Source organism: Lytechinus pictus, chromosome 17 (genome assembly GCF_037042905.1).
Source record: "Lytechinus pictus isolate F3 Inbred chromosome 17, Lp3.0, whole genome shotgun sequence".
Classification (NCBI taxonomy): Eukaryota; Metazoa; Echinodermata; class Echinoidea; order Temnopleuroida; family Toxopneustidae; genus Lytechinus; species Lytechinus pictus.
The window spans coordinates 18,504,630-18,526,180 of record NC_087261.1 but is presented as its reverse complement, the minus strand read 5'-3'; the positions used below and the strand labels follow the sequence as shown (position 1 = coordinate 18,526,180).

General features: G+C 35.1%; 1 protein-coding gene across 1 annotated transcript in view; it reads right to left on the bottom strand.

Annotated features, from left to right (window-relative positions):
• Positions 1-42: 42 nt before the first annotated feature.
• LOC129280176 (plexin-B1-like) overlaps positions 43-21,551 on the bottom strand; it is a 57,459-nt gene continuing 35,950 nt past the window's right edge. Inside the window, exons 25-35 of the mRNA XM_064112068.1 lie at positions 20,327-20,473; positions 15,771-15,924; positions 14,948-15,060; positions 13,660-13,759; positions 8,588-8,679; positions 8,117-8,209; positions 7,353-7,516; positions 3,432-3,579; positions 2,804-2,944; positions 2,069-2,146; positions 43-1,215 (exon numbers count right to left, since the gene is read on the bottom strand). Of these exons, the coding sequence (XP_063968138.1) occupies positions 1,183-1,215; positions 2,069-2,146; positions 2,804-2,944; positions 3,432-3,579; positions 7,353-7,516; positions 8,117-8,209; positions 8,588-8,679; positions 13,660-13,759; positions 14,948-15,060; positions 15,771-15,924; positions 20,327-20,473 (1,263 nt within the window). The 3' untranslated portion in view covers positions 43-1,182. The remainder of the gene's footprint in view (positions 1,216-2,068; positions 2,147-2,803; positions 2,945-3,431; positions 3,580-7,352; positions 7,517-8,116; positions 8,210-8,587; positions 8,680-13,659; positions 13,760-14,947; positions 15,061-15,770; positions 15,925-20,326; positions 20,474-21,551) is intronic.

The following is a 21,551-nucleotide window of genomic DNA, read 5'->3' as shown; positions in this document are numbered from 1 at the left end:
AAAACGTCTAGATTAATCAACATTTTTTTTTTTTTTTTTTTTTGGGGGGGATACAACGCTGAGAATATTTGAAATAAATTTGAATGAATACAATGGCGCCGCTTAAACAAACCAAATATATGTATACGATAAGACATGTTATCATTAAACACATCGTTTCAAGATTAATACCTCAGTCACATTTGCTGTACGGCGGCCGTATGGCGAGTAAAAAAACAACCGGTTTTTTTTTCTTCATTCAAACCACCTATATGTATATAGCTGGTACAGAAATGTTAATGACTGAGGTATTAATTTGGTATTTCACATAATATGTAATAGAAATGGGGAGCCTAAATGCAACGCTCGTTTATATTATGTGAAATATGGTAGGTTATGAGATAAATTTCTGAGTATGATTGTAATATAACGCTGAGAATATTTGAAATAAATTTGAATGAATATACTGGCGCCGCTTAAACAAACCAAATATATGTATACTATAAGACATGTTATCATTAAACACAGCGTTTCAAGATTAATACCTCAGTCACATTTGCTGTACGGCGGCCGTATGGCGAGTAAAAAAACAGCCGTTTTTTTTCTTCATTCAAACCACCTATATGTATATAGCTGGTACAGAAATGTTGATGACTGAGGTATTAATTTGGTATTTCACATAATATGTAATAGAAATGGGGAGCCTAAATGCAACGCTCGTTTATATTATGCGAAATATGGTAGGTTATGAGATACATTTCTGAGTATGATTGTAATATAACGCTGAGAATATTTGAAATGAATTTGAATGAATATACTGGCGCCGCTTAAACAAACCAAATATATGTATACTATAAGACATGTTATCATTAAACACAGCGTTTCAAGATTAATACCTCAGTCATATTTTCTCTACGGCGGCCGTACTGCGAGTCGAAAACAGCCGGGTTTTTTCATCCAAACCACCTATATGTATATAGCTGGTACAAAAAGGTATTAATTAGGTATTTCACATATAGAAATGGGGAGCCTAAATGCAACGCTTGATTGTATTATGTAAAATATGCTAGGTTATGAGATACATTTCTGAGTATGATTGTAATATCACAAAAATCATAATATCAATATTGACTCTAAATATTATCGTTGACATCAATACTAGTAATATCTGCAGATCGAGATGAGCCATGCCAACAGCTATCCCTAGTTTGGCATCTTTTCTGTGACCGAATCCAACTGTATAACAAAGAGAAAAAAGTATAGATTCACTTTTCATATAAACTGTGTAATTGCTTTATACACACATTGTAATAAGAAACGGGGTGAAAGTGGGCCGATCACACTGTTAGAAAATCTATCCTTAAACTAAAAGAAGTTCCTGCAGCAGAGTCTCGAGAACACCTGTAATCTTACCAGAATCTTACATTATATCATGTAAATTATTGGTATTTGGTGTATGGAACCTTACAAATTTCCTTTAATAAAACACCTTTTTTCCCCTTTTTAAACAGACCTGCTCTGTTGAATTGCAGAAAAATTCCTGTTTTATGAATTTACAGAATGATTCTGTTATTGCTTTCTGCAAAATCGTCTTTTTTTCTGTAAAATCGGTTTTTTTTAACAGTGCATCATATCCCACTCGTGTTTACAATGATCTTTGGAAAGCGGACTTATAATAAATGACAATTTCTATCTTCTAAAAAATGCTGCAAACTATTGAATCTATCACTACTGACAATGTATTACTTTTATTGAAAATAAAGGTTTTGGGAAATTTCTGCCACTTTGGAAAGCTGGCTTTTTAATCAATGACGATTATTCATCTGATCTGTCAAATGTTGCCAACTCTTTAATCAAACACTGCTGATAATGTTTTACTTTTTATTAAAATATTAAATGTGCTGGGAAGTTTCTGCCATTCATGCTCTTGTAGAATGAAACTCGTTTAACTTGGAATTACTACCAAAATTAATAATTATGAAGTAACACATGCAAGTGTCATAAAAAGCTACCACAGCACTCATTTGACCTAAATTGATTATTTTGCACAAATAATAATGAATTCGAATTTGCTACTAAACCGACTTACTAGAGAGCCTGCATCATTAGCGGTGAAGTCGTACAACTTTTTAAGGGTTGCTACTCGACTGAACAGACCAGAAAAATCCTACGAGATGGAATGGAAACAATTTTTTTAAACAATGCTTACGCAAGGATGAAAACACACATAGGGTAGCCCTATATTCCTTTGGAATATTAGTAGAAAAATAGTCAGGCTGAAAGTTAAAAAAATATTTTTCACATATTTCTATGGAAATATGATTTATATCTCTATTGTTCTTTTTCATGTATACTCGAAAATTAATACACAGTAACAAAATATTGATTAGACAGATTCCGGTAATTTCAGATTTCATTAAACACAATGATACCCACAATAAGGAAGTGATTAATAATGTCACAATTTTCATTGTAATTTATTATTATTGCCAAGTTTATCATTGTCAGTTATTTCATCACATTATCATTAATATAATCGTTATTGATATCGCTGTTGTTATTTTTTCATCGAATTGTCATTATCCCCAATTACCAATTTAACAGGATTATAAATTCGGATGACTCATGTTTGTTATTATTAGTCGATAACTCTGCGTATCTTCTTTACATATTGAAACCAAAGCAAAATTGGATACGAAAATTAGACTTTAATTCTAGTTCTTCTTTCGATAGCGGAGGAACCATTTTCGTGTTTGCAAAGTCATTTTCCATTTTAGTTTCAGTATTAGGGATTATAATAGAACACTAATAAATGTAAAATTACATTTGCGGTGGTTTGGAATTCATCTTGGAGTTCTTCTGCCGTTGGTGGCGTCAGTCCTTTAATGCTCTCATAGTAATCGCCAATGGTAGCGATGTATCCAGGTAGATCCTTGTAAAAAAGTACTCGATTGAGTGCAGAATCCTGAAAAAAAATCAAAATCAAATAGTGATATAACTTAACAATTAGACTTGACTTGATCTGCTCACCTGATCCTCATCGGAAGAGCAGTCCAGAAAGAGAGAGAATAGGCTTACTTTTGTCCTAGATTTGAATTAGTCGTTTACTTAGTACAACTTTAGCTGTTTATTACTGGAGCAACAAGTTTGGTAATGGTCAAATGAACGGTGGAGAAGAGCCTCTTCGAAATAATAAAGATATTGAAGGAAATTCGAGTTCCTTCCATTTGAAACAATCACATCATCGACTTTCTATTATTATTCCAATCAATCAATCTAATAATTAAATTAGCTAATTCATGTCATTTCCAAGTTATTTAGACTTATTTTTCTTGACGCCAAATGTCTTTCCATGCTCTGTTTATTTTCATCCGATTTTATGCAATCGACGCCCGAAACTTCACTTTGAGTATTAATGTAGCATTACCTTTCTCTCTTCTCTAAGTACTGACCTTGGTATTTTCAGATCGGATCTTCTTGCATGCATTGTCCAGCATGTTAGCCAGGACCGATACACTCTGATCAGCAGACCTCGACTGACGCATGTCGAAGACGTAAGATGGGTGGGTCAAAGTGGTCATCCAGTAGTGCAGTGGTAGACTGGAATTAGAGATATAACATGAAAGATATTATGACCATGTATAATAAAGAGTCATTCTGACTTGAAACGTTACTTAAACAGTTCTCTGAATTGTGTTTCTAACTGGTCAATTCTATAAAACATAAAATCGCATATGTATATAGCCAATAGCTGACGTATAACGGAACATGCAGCCTGTATTTTCAACATACATGAATACAGGGGCGGAAATATCTCCTTGAAGGTAGAGGGACACAATTGAGTTTTCTGTTTTTATGTTCTACAGTATTACTAACTCAAACACACACACACCCATACATTCATATATATATATAAACCCCTCAAAACAGTTTGGAAATCTGAATTTGGCCATTAATTTCTCCCATTTCCCAATTTGACATAATTTAAAAGATAATTTAATTTTCTTTAAAATGATACCATGCTTGTTATGATCATGCCATTACGAAAAGAGCAGGATTCAAAAGTGTTGGCTGAAGTCTGAATTGAAAAGCTGCAAACCGAGCAAAAAAAGTTTGGAAATCTGAGTTTGGCCATTATTTTCTCCTAACTCCAAATTTTACACAATGCATATTTCATATCATTTAAAAGATCATTTAATTCTCTTTAAAATGATATCATGCTTGTTATGATCATGCCATCATGACAAGAGCAGGGTTCAAAAGTGTTGGATGAGTTCTGAATTAAAAAGCTGCAAAACGAGCAGAAATAGTCATGAATGGTCAATACAGAACATGATTCTTTTGTTTGGTGTCAATAGAGATGAAAATCCATTCAAATCAAGCCCCTGCTTCTTCATTTTTTTTTGTTTTGTTGTGGTTTATGTAGTGATGGTCTGTTTGTTTGTTATGTGTTTGCTTGTGCAGAGGTGTGTTTGATTCCATGTTAATGTTGATGTTAAGGTGCATAAAAACAATAAAAAAAAAACCGCTGAGAAACTCACTCATCACCACGGAAAAAGAACAGTGACTTTCAATATTGTGTCATTTTGCAACTTTTGAATTTTGACCTTGCCCCACATTTCAAGGTACTGCACCTCCATGTGGACCACAATCATATCCTGTAAAGTATCATTTTAAAGAAAATTAAATTATCTATTCATTGATATTAATTACACATTGATATTCAATAAAACCGATAAGGGATTATCGATCAAAGTCAGATTTCCAAACTTTTTTTGAAGAGTTTATATGTGTATGTATATATATATATAAGAGGGGAGGTATTTCTAACTAAAGATGAAAGGCCTCAATAAATAATGCGAGCGCGAGCCCAAATATGTTGATGTTTCATAAATTGTGACCTGGAAATTAAACATTCTGAACATTTTTTGTGATCATGAACTAGATTCGAACCTACCTTAACCATTAATGCGAGCGCAAAGCGCGAACTGAAGATTTTTGATTTTCCGACCTAAAAACTGGACATTCGTAACACTTTTTCAAATCATGAACAGGATAGGAATTTAAGTAAATAATAGATGCGAGCGCGAGCTGAAAGTTTTCGATTTTCCAACCTAAAAACTGGACATTCTTAGCCCTTAATAATCAACCGAATATGAATCTAAACAATGAATGCGAGCGCGAAGCCCGAGCTGAAAGTTTTTCATTTTCCAACCTAAAAACTAGACATTCATAGCACCTTAAAAAAGAATATGAACAGGATAGGAATCTAATCAATTAATGCGAGCGCGAAGCAAGAGGTGAAAGTTTTTGATTTTTCAACCTAAAAACTGGACATTCGTAACACTTTTCAAATCATGAACAGGATAGGAATTTAACTAAATAATAGATGCGAGCGCGAGCTGAAAGTTTTTCATTTTCCAACCTAAAAACTGGACATTCATAGCACCTTAAAAAAGAATATGAACAGGATAGGAATCTTATCAATTAATGCGAGCGCGAAGCAAGAGGTGAAAGTTTTTGATTTTCCAACCTTTAAATACTAGACATTCTTAGCACAAAAAAAAAAAATTATTAACAGGATAGGAATCTAAACAATTAATGCGAGCGCGAAGCAAGAGGTGGAATTTTTTTTTTTCATTTTACAACCTAATTACTGGACATCCTTAGTACTTAAAAAAACACAATATGAACAGGATAGGAATCTAAACAATTAATGCGAGCGCGAAGCGTGAGCTGAAAGTTTTGTACTTTCCAACCTTAAAACTGGACAATCGTAACACTTTTTCAAATCATGAACAGGATAGGAATTTTACTAAACAATATTAGATTCGAGCGCGAACTTTGTGCTGAAGATATGTCATTTCCGGCCTAATAGCACCTTATAGCAATAAACAAGATAGTATCCGACTCAACCATATTACTGATGCGAGCACGAAGCGCGAAATGATTTTTTTTACTCAGATCTGAAAACTGGATCTTTCAAGCACTTTTGAAATATAGAACAACCATTTTATCTCAAACAATGCGAGCGAAAAGCGCGAGTGAATTTGTTTTTGAGATTTAAACCTACAAATTATGAAAAAGATGGATATCTTCCTAAATAAATGATTTGATTTTATATATTGCGATCTAAAAAGTGAAAAAGTTTTAAGCATGTTTTGAAATAAAGAGATGGCTGTGTATTAATGCAAAGCGCGAGCGAATTTTTTAAATCTTTATACAATGACCTGAAAGTTATCCTTTTTCCAATTATCCTTCCTCGTCCTTTCTTTCTGTTTCTTCTCACCTTCCTATTTTGCGCCGCCAATGGGGGGGGGGGGGGGGGGGCGGGCCGCCGCTTCGCCCCCCTTGACCTACCTATGATGACCTCTCCAACGGCAGGAATTTTGTGTAAAAATGGAATATAAAAGTCTCGTTAATATAGTATTTTAAAACAAATTTTGGGGGATTAAACGTAGTTAAAATTCACTGCGAAGGATTAGTAATAACTCATGAAAACAATTCTTTTTCCTGAGTACGCGAACAATGAAAATATTCTTAAATTCCAAGTAAATTTGGAATAAAGGGAAAATGAATTGGTTTAACAAAGGTATGTTTTTACGGAGTATGGAACATTCTAGTCTACAATCTATGCACTAAAATTTACTTATAAGTATCCAGAGGCGATTTTCTTTTTTCGTCATTTTTATTAGTTATGAAATTGACAATGGCAATCGATGCCATCAATGTCATCACTCTTTGGCTGGCATATAGGGCTAGATGCGAGTTCGAGAATAGTCGGGCCGGTATGCCTTTTCTTTTCCTATCCAAGTTCTTAACAAAAACTGTTTTATATATATTTCGAAAATCGAGGATACATGTGTATAATTTCGATTTTGAATTATGTATTTTTTCCATAATAAAAGACCACAAATAGTAGGGGGGACATTTGATATTATGTCCCCCTTTCCAAAATGGTAGGGGGGACACGTCCCCCTGGGATTTCCGCCCATGCATGAATAGCATTGCAGCAGCTGGCAGGAATATCAGAGCTAAGATTTAAAACTATCGTCACCCTCTAGTCCAAAATGATTACCCCTAGAGTAGTCTTCTAACTGATTATTTTAGTTGCCTTGTTATTTAGGACAAGACATAGTGGAATGTCAAGGATATTTTTTTACTAGTTTCTTACGTCTGACGTCACAAATTGATGGGAATAAAATCAACAAACCCTCTCATAACCTCTATAAAGCTTCGTCAAGTAAAAATTGTCGACCGGAGAAGGAAATAAGAGGCATGCCTTTGATTAAAATTGCAAATGACCTGTAACAATTTGTCCTGTGTGCAATTAAGTGACCAAAAGAGCGCGAGACTGTGATAGTCCTGATTACCTGCTGCTCTTCCAAGCTTCTGCAATCTCCTCTGGCTTCTCGTCGCAGTACTTGTCCGCCATCTTATCAAAGAAGTCAAAGAGATGCTTGATGGTGAGTGGTGTTTCGGCCGGCTTCTTGAAGACGCATGTTAGGAACCCGTCAAGGCGCGGTTGGATTGTTTTCTGCTCAATAAATGTTATATAACAATAACAGTAATAATGATAATATTAATAATAATATTAACATAATAATGATGATAATAGTAATACTAATACTAATAATATTAATGATATAATAATAATAATAACAATAATAATAATATTGATAATAATAACAACTCTTATTTACCAAGGGTAGCCACTTTCAGCTATGAGGTGTTCTTCCAGCGGGCCCTGCAGAACATAATATGTTTATTATTACCCTTCTCCATTATCATACGTCGAGCTTGAGACAAGTAGGCAGAAGGTCCTATTTTTAAAGTCTTTGGTATATGACTCGGCCGGGGATCGGACCCACGACCCCCGTTCATGAGGCAGTCGCTCTACCACTGAGCCACCACATGACACTTTGTTAGAGTTCATTTGGGCCAATATGTTTTCGTTGTGTCATATAAAGGTAGTCCTATATCATTGAATATTGGTCGGTTAATACTAATGCCACTCTCACAGCTCTCAATACTTTAATCTATGATTTCAGATGGTACATGTACACTTTATACAATGTGAAATGAGGACGGCACAATATAATTTTGGAAAATGGAGTAGTAAATGATTATTGCTAACCTTGGTGACAAGCAAACGAGGTGCCAAGAATTCACGATCAAGTTTAGTCTTGGATTTACTGCTGCTGTCCGTAGGAACTTGGTTCTCAGGAACCTAGAATGTAAATAATCAAAGACAATGAAAAAAAAAATCGTATTTTCTCTGAGACAGTCCTTATACAGTATATGCGAACCTGTAATTGGCGAAAAGGGGGATGGTACGTTCAACCAGGGACGTCCCTGGTTTAACGGATCGTTTTGTACAAAAAGGGGGACAGAATGATGATTTCATCTTTTGAGTTACACTAGGCGATTTCGATGATTAATTTGATTGATGTCGCAAACATTTTCTTTACCTGTTCGGATAGAACTGTTTCTGAGCTAGTGCCAAAGGCTTTTCTGGACGCCGATGAGAGCGATCTGTACCGTACTATCATTATTACAAAATCTGTATTAACAGTTATCTTAATTGTTATAAAAACAAATTCCTTACTAAGTGGATGAGACGTTGTCCGCTGGCATCCATCGTACGGACTCGCACGTAGTCTCTGCTGGGAATATCATCGGTTCCTGTTTCCTCAACATCTTAGTAAAACAATAAAGGAGATTAATGATTAACAATACAATTTTGATTAATGTACGTGGTGAATGTGTAATATTTATACTAGATAGCTTATAAGCACAAACAGCTGACTTCTCGATGGATTTAAATTAAAGCTTTCGTTGGTTTGTCCATCTAATAAAATTGCATTATGCAATTGAATAATGACTGATTGATTAATCTCTTTATTCATTTTTTAACTTTAATCCGAAAAAGTGAAACATCAAGCAAGTTAAATAGCGGAGTCTGCGATGTTGTCTCAGATGCCCCTACCCCGTGTTCTATCGTCATATTCCCATTATATTTAACCCTTTGACATAAGTTATAAAGACGATTTGCATTGATATTTTTCCTTGTGAGTTATAAAGACGATTTTCATATATATTTTTTCCTTGTGACCCCCTCGGACCCCGGGGGCCACTTACATTGTTTGTTTGTTTGTTTGTATTTATTTCCATAAAAAGATAAAATATATACATGCTCAATTTAACATAACATACAGATCATATGGAGGATGGCCCATTTCAGCGGTATTAATAAAATACCGCTGTTCTTCCATGGGGTCCTTTAAAACATAAATACATGCATATAAAGCAAATATACAAAAATATACACAAAACTTCAAAACTTAATTTAGTGCATGAAAAGAAAGAAACTTCACTACAAAGAAAGCAACAGGCAAAATGATTATGGAAAACCGAGATACAATTGAAGATTTGATTTAAAGGACTGAATCGTTGAACTAGACGATAAATTAATTGGTAATTTGTTATAAAGTGTAGCCCCCCTATACAAAAATGTCCGTTTACAGCTGTTTGACTTTGGTTTTGGGAGACTGAGATGATTTTCAGTACGCAGAGAGTAAGGGTATGTTTTACGAGAAAATTGTGTTTTCATATAATCAGGTGCAAAATTATTCAAAACTTTAAACATCATTACGTACATATGTTCCTTTTGCCGGGTATTTAAAGTCTTCCATTTCAAGATATCATGGATGTATGAGGATGAAGTATGCAAATATGGATCGATTTTTAGAATAATTCTTCCTGCACGATTTTGTAGCTTTTGCAATAAATCCAAATACTTTTTCGATGCAGATTGCCAAACAATATCAGCATAATCAAAGTGTGGAAGGATAACCGAAGAATATATTAAATTTAAACTAGATTCATTAACAAATCGCCTAAGTCTGCCAAGGAAACCAATCATTTTACCGATTTTTGAACACATGTGATCAAAATGAACATTCCATTTAAGTTCCCTATCTATAAAAACTCCAAGATATTTAACACTTTCTACCATTTGAATATCTGTTTCGCGAATGCGTAAGTGAAGATTTTTATGTTTTGCCAACATATGCCGAGTACCTAAAAACATACTTACGGTTTTATTACAGTTAAGTTTTAATCGATTTTTGCTCATCCAATTTGCAACATTTTTCAGTTCATTATTAAGTGTTCTTTCAACTACAAGTGGATTTTTGTCCGAGAAATATAAAACAGAGTCATCGGCATATAAATGAAAAGAACATTTATGAAGAGAGCATGACAAATCATTTATGAATATGACAAAAAGAAGCGGACCCAATATAGACCCCTGGGGTACACCATTTGAAATTACATATTCATAAGAAAAGACATTATTCAAACAAGTTTTAATTTTGCGATCGGAAAGATAGCTTAAGAACCAATCGAGTGATTTACCAGTAACTCCAAGAAGAGAGAGTTTAGATAAAAGAATTTGGTGATTGACTAGGTCAAAGGCTTTTTGTAAGTCTAAAAAGACGGCTCCCGTATAATCCCCATTATCCATGGCAAGAAGCCATTCATCAGTAACCTTTGATAGTGCTGTCGTAGTTGAGTGTTTAGGTCTAAATCCTGATTGTTCAGAAATGAGGATTTGGTTTTTATTCAGATAATGCAATAGCTGTTTTTGAATGACCCTTTCAAGTAACTTAGAAACACATGGGAGTAATGAAATTGGTCTAAAATTATCAGGATTCGATTTGTCCCCCTTTTTGTGTAAAGGTATTATCTTGGCAACTTTCCATTTACCTGGTACTTTTCCTTCAACAATAGATTTATTTATTAAATAGGTTATTGAGGGGACTAATTCATTTGCACAAGTCTTAAGAATAAATGTAGATATACCATCAACTCCAACAGACTTTTTGTTTTTAAGTGTATTGATTTCTTTCAAAATATCACTTTCTTGTATCTTGTTTAAAGTAAATATATCATCAATATCAAGTACTTGGGGAAAATCTGTTAAACCTTGCGTTTCATCAATAGATACGTTGTTAGCAACACTTGCAAAATGTAGATTAAATTTGTTAGCAGTATCGAAAGCGTCACCAGTGCATGAATGGTTAGCAGATGATACATTACGATTTGATATAAATGATTTTAATACTTTCCAAGACTCATTTCTAGTTTGATTTTGACATAATTTTTCATAATAATATTTCTTTTTTTCTTTTTTAATTTCATAGGTGACTTTATTTCTTAAGCGCCTATACTCTACCCATAACCTTTCCTCTTGTTTCGATTTAGCTTTACGTTTAATTCGATCTCTCTGTTTCATTAAGTTGAAGAGATGTTCATTAAGCCAGGGAGAGTGTTTATTCTTTACACGTTTAGTTTTAAATGGCATATGTTTATCCACAACCTCTAGCAAAAGTTCTTCCCACCTTTTTACCGCATCATTTATATCATCAAAATTTTCTATCTCATTCCAATTTTGGTTTTTAACATCAGACTTAAAACGATTGATATCAATATTTCTACACTTCCTGAAGGTAATATATTTTTCATGGGTACCTATTGAATGTGATTTCCAAATGAGAAAACTCATAGCATGATCACTAAGCCCATTATCGATTACACCAAAAGACCTCACTTTATTTATAGAATTTGTAAGCATATGATCAATTAGTGTTGCGGAACCGCCCACTATTCGTGTATATTTAGAAGTATTAATTTGTTCTAGCGAATAAATACTATTGATTTGATTGTATTTCAAAGTCTGTGAATTACTCGGGCGTTTTAGATCAAAATTTGCATCTCCCATTATTATTATTGAATAGTTAAATCCACTAACAAAAGATAACATTTGTTCATAGTAATCGAGAACCGCACTATGGGAATTAGGAGGTCTGTACCAATTAACAAATATAATAGGTTGAGTGTTTTTTAAATGAGTAACAATCGCTATTGCTTCTATCGAGGACAAAGAATCATGTTCTAATAGCGTAAATTTCAAAGTTTCGTGGATGTAAATTGCAACTCCACCTCCTACTCTATTTCTATCTTTACGGATTATTTCATAATTTGGTATAAGTACCTCACCATCATTGATGCTATCATCTAATCTCGTTTCATTAAGTGCAAATATGTGAATTTGATTGTCAATGAGAATTGAACGTATTTCATCAATATTCCTCAATAAGCTTACAACATTTAACTGCGCAAAACGTAATCCCTTTAATGATAACTCCCGATATTTACAATTTCTTTCGTCATGTCCAACAAATGGTTCACTATAAATCGGTAGGTTTAAAGTATCAGAAGTATCATTATAAAAAGGTAATTCTTTCATTATACATTTTGGACATTTCCAATCTAAGAAAAGTTCTGAATCATCATTATAAATCCTCAAAGCAATGTTGACACAAGAAATATGAACCCATAAATTGCAAGATGTACAAAGTAGCCCCTTTTGGTTATTTTTCACGCTGTTGTTACATATAGCACAAGGAAAACGCCTATTCATTAACAATGATATAGAAGAAAACAAAGAAAAGAAAAAACAAAAAACAAAAAACAAAAACACTAAAAGAAACCTCAAGAATCCCCAGACTACAATTACATAAAATACAATAGTAATAATAATGAATGGATTGAATGAAAGTTAAAATAAAAGTATCTTGGTAAGCGAAATGTCGTTTTTTCCCCCTACCCTTGCCAAGTGTAGTATAAAAATATTTCTTATTAAAAGTTGTTATCATTGTCCAATGAGAGTAAAAGACAAAAGTCCTCCATAAGACTGTATCTCAATAGATACTCTTTGCCATTACAGAATAAGACTGAATAGAACAGAGATATCGTCATGCATGTTGAACGTCATCAGATAATAGGATGACCTATAAGCATGTTCAAAACGTTTACGAAGAGGTAATGAACTCTATCTAAGTAGGTCAAGTAACAAATACCCATTATGAACATCATATAGATGGTTAAACAATCTGATTTGGAATCTAGATGGACGGTATTATCATTGTCCAATGAGAGTAAAAGACAAAAGTCCTCCATACGACTGTACCTCAATAGATTATAACTACGTGGAACATAATGATAAATACCGCCATGCATGTTAAACATGGCAAAAATGATGACCTATATCAGTTCAAAACGAATTTAGAGGTCTATAACTTCTGATCAAACATTGTCAAAAACCAATGAACATTCTGAACATCAAAAGATGGTTTAAAATTCTTGACGAGATATCGTCATGCATGTTGAACATCATGAGATAATAGGATGACCTATAAGCAGGTTCAAAAACGTTTACGAAGATGTAATGAACTCTATCTAAGTCAAGGAACAAATACCCATTAAGAACATCATAAAAGATGGCTAAACAATCTTATTTGGACTTTAAAATAGACAGCAGTACCATTATCCCAAATTACATTGACGAGTGGATACCATGCGCGACCAAACAACCACGTAAAAAGGATGTCTTTTTCAAGATTTAGGGGTTCATTTCAGGGAATACTTGCCGATAGTATCGTTTTGTTTCCAATACCTGTTAAGGGTAGGGTTTCACATGCCAATACTTGTCAAGGGGTGCATTTTCAGAATATGGAAAATACGTGTTTAGGGTGCTTTTTGAGATCTCATGGTCGCGCATATAATCCACTCATGAATGGAAGTGGCCCCCCGGGCCTCGGACCCATATTTTACATTGTTGGAAGAGTTGCACCCCTGGGGTCACAGGCTCGTATACCCGTGCGTCATTGGTGGATGACTTGGTAATAAGGGCCACTCTGCTACTGTCTGGAACCTGCACAAATTGATAATATCAAAGGAACGATTTATTTTCATGATACTATGAAGAGCAAAATGAACATCATACATATAAGAGCGATAACAATTAGGCCTACTACAAAAAAATGAATGACCATTCATAATAATGAAATGAGAGAAACATACCTACCTTTCAAGTATATTCCAGGGAATTAGGAATATCTCGAATCACAAAATTTATTTGCTTCAACCACAACCAACGGTAATTTCTTAATGATATTTGTTTTAAGGCCACACAATTTTTTTTAAGGAAGTGATTGCTGTTTTGTGTGTGTGTTTGTGGTCAATCCGATAAACTGATAATTCAGTACGCTAATACAAGCCTGTAGCTATTTACAGAATAATTGGAACGCATTGTGGAGATTATTTGTACTACAGTGTCCCGGTGGGGGGGGGGGGGGCACTTACATTGACGATTGGATACCATGCACGATCCCCCCCAAAACACGTAAAAAGGATGTCTTTTTGAAGAAAGGGCACGTGGCGTACGTAACGTAATAAGGGTGTCAAAACACTAAAATAATGAAAAAAGGGTATTTATTTTGCTAGGAAGCAACGTGTTTAGGGTCAAATTTTCGATGGTATAAAACAATTAAAATGACTTATAAAGGATGTACTTTTTGCCCCAACAGTCAACACTACGTGTTTAGAGTCCGATTTGCGAAATGTGTGAGAGGTGAGACCGTAATGATGTACATGTAGGTAAAGGTAAAACCGACGTCCATGACATATAACAATTAAAATATCTCTGTACTTGTTTAGGGGTTCAATTCAAGGAATACTTGCCAAGAGTATCGTTTTGTTTCCAATACTTGTTAAGGGTAGGGTTTCACACGCCAATACTTGTCAAGGGGTGCATTTTCAGAATATGAAAAATACTTGTATAGGGTACTATTCGAGACCCCATGGTCGCGCATGGTATCCACTCGTCAATGGAAGTGTCCCCCCCCCCCCCCCGGTACAGTGTATAAAGGTAACCTGTGCATTTTTTCCCCTCCCATAGATTCATACTTCTGGATGAAGCAGTGACCCAACCTAGACGGGAATTGCTTGCAGCGATCATGCTTGATGCGAGGGTATAGAGGTAAGTGGTATATACTTTTTTGTAATACGCGCAACCCTCCAGCCACTAAAACTATCGTTATGCATGTCATTACCAACTCACCGCATATGTCTTGATGGTATTGATGTAACATGCGCCTTTGGAGTTCTCTACAAGTTTGTTGAATTCATCTTGATCTTTCAAGACCCTCTCTTCCCCACCAGGATGATACCACACTGACAATAGAGTAAAGGAAGAAAAAGATTGTCAATTGTATGCAAACCAAGGCAAACCACAATTTGCTCCATCTTCTTGATGAATGCCAAAACAACAGCAAAACGTTTACGGAAACTGCAAAGTCGATCGACGTGCGCACTTGCTTTCATTTTCAAACTCAATTTATGAATGTATTTAAAGGTGCACGATCCGCGGCGCCGTTGGACGGATTTGTACATACATAGATCTACGTAACCTATGTAGCATGCAGCTGTCAATTATCAGCCAGTCGCGTGCACACATGCACAGTACACATGTGTGTGTGTGTGTGTGGGGGGGGGGGTTACCATGCAAACAATCACAATCATATGGTCATTTTTACGTTTTTGTACGTTTTTGTGTGTGTGGGGGGGGGGGGGGGCTGAAGCCTCCAGCACCTCCTCCCACCCCCGCTTTCGCTGCCCCTGCATACGATGGGTTGATTTTGGCAACATCGGCTATGGCCCAAACATGTGCTGACGTCACTTCACAAATGAGGAGGAGGAGCCAACCAGCCATAAACTTCGAACAGCAGCTGTAGCGTACGATTGGGCATTTGGAATATGGTATCTGCGTTCGCGTCGTATATTATGCGTAGCGTGCATCGTCCGCACTACTATTACCTGCGCGCTCCGAATCTTTGGATCGTGCACCTTTAAACCAACCATATTAAGCAGATATAAGTTCTTACGGAGATCCATCTCGTGAGCCCTGTTTTGCTGTATGATGTGGCTGTTTCTGTACGCAGCGTCCAGTATCTTCTGTTTTACTTGAGTCATGCAATCAACATCAAGAACCTTGACGTAGTACAGGTGTCTTTTGTCTCTGCCAACAACCGATAAGGTCTGTAAAAATAAGAAAGAGTAATTGCTGCAACCACTGCCACCTTTTTAAAATATTTCTTTTGGCATGATTGATATTGAGTCCATGTTTCATTTTATAAAGAAAACATAAGAGACTGCATTTATGCTATTTACATTACTACTTCTTTTCGCAAGTTTCTGTTATTCTAATTCCCATAGGAACTCGGCAAAGCAGCTTTCTGTTGTATCAACGCCAGGCTAGTACATAATCAATTAATATTCAAGATATTACGTTAAGGTTAATCAGTCAGAGGGGCTGACCTTTATAGACAACAAAATTACTCTTTTTTTTTTTGGGGGGGGGGGGGGGTGGGGTTTAAGTGGAGATAACGGCAGAGCTGAGATTTGAACTCACAACCTTTCAATCATAAGTCCAATGTTCTAACCACTAGACCACACGACTTGCGACTAGACCACACTATCACAACCGTCTTTATCCATATTATCAACACCAAACACTTTAAAAACACTGTATACAAATTTCAGCAAGTTGTTTAAGCCCATCAATCCACCAACAAGTTATTTAACAGTGTTTAAACTTTTAAATAGTTATTAAAACTTTCTTACATTAATTTTACCAACTCATTTTAAAAGGACGTGCTTGAAATAAAAAAGGACCCTTTTTCCAAGCAAAGACTGCAATATCTTTCTTACAGGTGCTCACCATTATACGTAGATTGCTATCATCACATTCCATCTTCATCATTCATTGGTCCAAGTCAACTTTCACTTTGATCATAATCATGATAATGAATATGAAATATCACCATCAATTATACCACCACCAACGTTACCGATACCATAGCTATTGTTCTCTAACATTTTGTAAGGTTCAATTATGACCATGGCCATCCTCACCATCGCCACCTTTGCAATTAGCATCAGTGGCAACTGTTGCTTCACTTATAAACATTGGCTACCTGTTTCTGATAGAATCCATTATCCAATACTTGTTGAAACCTTTTAATCTCTGTCAACCACACTTCCTTCCTCCCGTTATTCATTATTTCGGCAACAAAGGTCTACATACTCTTTTCGTTCTGCAGCTGCTCCTTCCTATGTCATTCCAAAATCCAGAAAAAAAATCCGCTTCAACCTTTTTCATCTCTTCCCCCCCCCCCTGTCTCTGGAACAAGCTTCTTCCATCTCTCCAAAACCGCTCTTCTCTTGACCTCTTCAAAAACATCTTAAAATCACACCATGAACCTTCACTTGTCTTTTGCCATCGCTTTGTATCCTCTGGAAAAAGCGCTAAATAAATGCAATTATTGTCATTATTATCATTATATTGGTTGTTCAATCAAAACTGACCTCGGACCTAGCAATACCCCCACTAGAAAAAAAAGAATGAATACACTAAAATAACGTCTTAAGTTCCCAACTTTAAATTTCATTGTTACGACACCAGACAATAGTTTTTGTTTTTAATGTTTACATATTAACTTGGTCATGGTCCTTCACACATGCGTACCTTTTTTTATTATTTTTTTTTTGCTGTTTTCATATATATCCACCTATAATCATACGATTAAATCTGTGTAGAATATATCGTATTTCTACTTCTTGTGCAATCAGTATTAGCAAACTTGTGAATATGACGAAGTTATGGAATTTGTTTGAGTGAGACCTAATTATTTTGTGTGTACTCTGTAGGAACTATACTGCACCATAGTCCCGTTTGTACAATACTGTGCTGGTCTTCTTTGATCGTCGCAATAAACTTCTTCAATCATAACACAGGATAAACTCGTTTGTATCCTGTTTATTTTATGTGGATGGTATTTTACTCCGTATGTTTGTTGGAATCATCAACCTGGAATTTGTTTAGTTCCTTGGAATAATCAATATTGCGTGATATTATACAGCCTTATGTTCCGGAAGGATTATGGCACCTAGTGTTACCACAAACAAATGCAAAGGCAACCCAGGTACAAACTCATTCTCATTCAAACTTCCTAAAGGAATAACAATTTCGAGCATTGGTTTTGCTATAAAGCTTATTTATGACTCAGGATTGCCCGGCAGTGATTCAGACATAGACAATGAAATTGTTGAAAATAACCTGGTGAAAGTTTACCCTAACTTGAATCGTACAATCTGCCGCCATTTGCCAGTGGCAAAGCGATGGGATGTGATATGATACCAATGAAACTTATAAAGATAGCGATACCATGTATAACTGAACCCTTGGCACATATTATAAATGTGTCTATTTCTACTGCATGTGTACCTACGGAGTGGAAAAAGGCAAGAGTTAGTGCCTTACATAAAGGCGGTGCAAATGAACCTTCTAATTTCAGGCCAATTTCGATATTACCTATTTTATCTAAGCTACTAGAACGTATAGTGTTTGATCAATTGTATGAATACTTGAACAGGAACAATTTGATTAATGACTACCAATCTGGCTTTCGGCCATTACATTCTACAGCAACGGCATTACTCAATACAACAGATGAATGGCTAAAAAGCTTTGATGAAGGCAAATTAGTATGCTCTGTCATGCTAGACTTAAAAAAAGCATTCGACACGGTTGATTTCGAATTGCTTATCCAGAAATTAAAGCAATATGGAATTGGGGATCACTCAATTGAATGGTTTGCAAGTTACTTATATGGAAGATGCCAGAAAACGACAGTGCATGGTATATCATCTGATTTATTACCCATTAAATCTGGAATCCGTCAAGGGTCCATTTTAGGGCCGCTTCTTTTCATTTTACATATTAATGATGTACCTTTAGTTCTTAGAAATTGCAAAATAAGTATGTATGCAGATGACACTATTTTATATTATGCAAGTAACAACTACTCTGATCTAGAAAACAAAATCAATGAAGATTTGCAAAATGTGAAACGATGGCTTGATCACAATAAGCTTAGTTTGAATATAGAAAAACTGAATATATTGTCCTAGGAACTAGAAATCGACTGAAACTATTCAAAGATGAATCGCTAAATATTCACATTGATGGAACCCCCCTAACAAGAGTTACCCAGTGTAAACATTTAGGAGTAATTTTAGATGAAAATCTGTCATGGGGAAAACACATTCAAAATGTGCAGAAGAAATGTAGTAGCGGTTTGTTTATGCTAAAATCGATACGAAGTATGGTTGACAAGGATACAATGATTCTAGTCTATAACGCCCTGATTTCATCTCATTTGTCATATTGTGATATAGTATGGGGAAATTGCGGCAAATGTTTAAAAGATAACCTCCAAAAGATTCAAAATCGGGCAGCTCGCGTTATCAATAATACCGCCTGGGATTCATCGGGAAACGAAAATCTAAATGAACTAAATTGGGATACACTTGAAAAGAAAAGGAATGAAAGTGTTGCAATAATGATGTTTAACATACTCAATAACTTAGCCCCTTCATATCTAATCAATAGATTTTCCCTTAAAGAAAGATCACATAACACAAGAAGTGGGAATCTCAATTTGGAAATAATGCAAATAAAGTCTGAATCTGCAAAGCGCATGTTTATGTACAGAGGCGCCAGTATGTGGAACTCATTACCCACTAATATTCAAGCGGCACAAACGAAACATAATTTCAAAACAGGTCTAAAGAGATTATCTGTGTGATATGGATCACAATGACTATTTTTCTGTTTAATTTTCTGTCCCCAGTACATGTATTATTTTCCAACCATTTCATATGTTTTGCTTTTATATGGCATGAGTATTAACTATATAAGTTTTATAATTAATTTCAGTGCATGTTTAGTTATGTTTAGTTATCATAAATTTTCCAGACATTTTTGTATGTTTAGTTTTTATCATTGATAAATCATGACTTGTATTAATTTTCTTGTACTTGTTTGTCCATTATAGAAACATGTATTTACTTTGACATTTTACTTTACCATGTACACATTTACTATTACCATGTATGCACCGCTTTGTTCCAATTTACCGATAGATATTTCATGTTGTAAATTATTGATGTTTTTGAAAACGGTATATAATTTCTTCGTCTTTTTCTTACTATCATTATTATTCTTTTTCTTCTTCTGTTATCTTCTCTGTTGTCTTTTCTCTTTTTCGTCTCCCTCTCACTTTTCCCTTCTTCTTCTTCCTTTTTTTTTTTCCTTCTCCTCCCCTCCTCTTCACGTTTCAATGATTGTCTTGTAATATTTCATTGATGTTCCTTTTCCATATATATTGTTCGTTATACACTGATTTTAAAATGTTTACTTTGTCAATTGCATGTTCCACACGGCCCCAATGGAAATCAGTCTGTGAACTGTTTGGGCTTTTTAACCGTGTATAAATAAAATAAATCTTATCTTATCTTAATCTTACAATGAAACATATATATTATTCTCGATCATCACTGTTTGCAAGGCACATGAATGGGAATAAAAGTAGAATACCTGTTCGTTGAATTCCACTTCTTCTTCCAAGAGGCATTCAAAGTTCAATGAGAAGACAGACTGTCCTGTAGTGATATCAATTGGTCCTTTCTCAACCTGTATCTTGATGGACTGGTAAAGCAAGTACAGAGGTTCGGCCGCATGACGCTGTTTGGAAAATTAAATGATTGGGGTAATTTGATCATTAGTTCGATTAAATAAAATGTTCCTGATTATGTAGGTTTATATAAATTATGTAACGATAACAGAGGGGGGGGGGGGGGGAGATATCACAAAAAAATTACAGAGTGTGGAATATAAAAGTGAATCAAGGGCGTAAACTGGGAAGGTGCACGTGCGCTCTCCTGCTTGGGAAGAGGAGATCCGAAAGCAAAACGAAATTTGTAGCCCTTCTGCTTTCAACAGCTGATTTTCCAAACATTAATTCCACCTCCCCAAGATGTGCACCCCATACCATTTTAGTTCCACCTACCCTCAAACCAGCCTACGCCCTTATGAATAAACTCTAAACAGTTGCAGCTCTTCGATATAATATCTTTGGAAAATTGCGGGGCAGAACAGCGTGTGCTATGTGGTCTTGGAGATGCAAGTAATGGCTGTACTAAGCATTCATCACATCAACATGGAGAATTGTTTAATGTAATATACTTAATAGGATTTTAATTATCACTGAAAAGAAAGGATTAGATATGAAATTAATAAATGCGTAAGGGAAAAATATAAAGGAAACAAAGACATATTCTTTGTGTACTCGATATCTTTCTTCTGAGTTAAGACATCGCCTACATTTCTCTCATATACAGATAGCAATTCAGGTAGGAGGTATTAGTTTTTTATCACATGGTAGTGATAATATAACTTATACAAGATCTGATATCTGTAAACCGAAGTCTGAAATGATTGGGGGGGGGGGGGGGGGTGTTGCACCCACAAATGTAATAACGCCCACAAATGTAATAACGCCCACAAATGTAATAACACTTTACCCACAAATGTAATAACGCCCACAAATGTAATAACACTTTACCCACAAATGTAATAATTTCACCCACAAATGTAATAATGCACTTTACCCACAAATGTAATAATTTTTGATCGCCCACAAATGTAATAATGACTTTACCCACAAATGTAATAAATTTGAAGGGATTTTGGGCGAATCCGTTCTAAACTAAAATCCTATAGTAATGCGTTCATATAGCACAAAAGTACAAAGTCTTTTTTC